The sequence below is a fragment of the Lepidothrix coronata genome, unplaced genomic scaffold (assembly GCF_001604755.1).
Source record: "Lepidothrix coronata isolate B3197 unplaced genomic scaffold, Lepidothrix_coronata-1.0 Scaffold173, whole genome shotgun sequence".
In the NCBI taxonomy this organism is placed as follows: Eukaryota; Metazoa; Chordata; class Aves; order Passeriformes; family Pipridae; genus Lepidothrix; species Lepidothrix coronata.
The window spans coordinates 1,566,243-1,567,122 of NW_016690353.1; the positions used below are offsets into that span (position 1 = coordinate 1,566,243).

Here is an 880-nt window from a genome sequence, read left to right on the forward strand (position 1 = left end):
TGGGCTGGGAACCACGGCGGGGGTGGATCCAGGGTTGGACTGGATGATCTCAGAGGTCCCTTCCAACCCAGCTGATTCCATGATTCTATAATTCTGTGATTAACACCACGACAACCTCTGCTCTCTTTCCTCCTTCTCCCCTAACCCAGTTTTCAGCTCCAATCTCTGCCAGGGCTGCTTTGATCCCCACAGGGATCGATCCACGACCCCTCCCGGAGCCCAAATCCAAGCCCTGGCCGGGAAATCCGCCGGCTCTGCTCACGTTTTGGTGACCCTCTCGTCCAGCTGCTCGCTGGAGGTGTTGAGGACGCCGTGGGTCTGGAGGCCTTGGCCCGACTTGTTGGTGAAGGTTCCCTCCAAAACGAAGCCGTTGGCGAAGGAGAGCTTTCCCTGCGGAGGAGGAATCCAGGGTTACTCTGCCAGGAGCTCGTTAGAGGCAGGAAACGAGCTGGACCCAGAGCTCAAAGTCTCTTTTCAGCAGCGCCAGCTCTTGAAAAGGTGGCTCAGAACAAACTTCCACCCCGGAGGTGGAGATTCCAGCAGCCAAAGCAATCATGTCAGTAAAGTGGCAGCAACTGGAGTCAACACATCCCACAATCCCAGATTAAACCCTTTGCATTATTCCCTACAAACCCTCAAAATCTCCTTTGAGTTACTAATAATTCTCTGGCTTAAATTTAATAATAGTTTAAACTAAACAGAAGCGAAGGGATGAAGCTTCAGTGATGTCAGTAAAGTGGCAGCAACTGGAGCCAACACATCCCAAAAATCCCAGATTAAACCCTTTGCATTATTCCCTACAAACCCTCAAAATCTTTGAGTTATTAAATCTGCCTTAAATCTGACAATAGCTTAAACTAAACAGGAGTGAAGGGATGAA

General features: G+C 50.1%; 1 protein-coding gene across 5 annotated transcripts in view; it reads right to left on the reverse strand.

The window, feature by feature from the left end:
- The window catches only part of ALS2CL (ALS2 C-terminal like), a 71,880-nt gene that overhangs the window by 15,759 nt on the left and 55,241 nt on the right, over positions 1–880 (reverse strand). For all 5 annotated transcript variants that reach the window (XM_017830046.1, XM_017830047.1, XM_017830048.1 and 2 more), the window contains exon 16: positions 263–390. In XM_017830046.1, the coding sequence (XP_017685535.1) occupies positions 263–390 (128 nt within the window). The remainder of the gene's footprint in view (positions 1–262; positions 391–880) is intronic.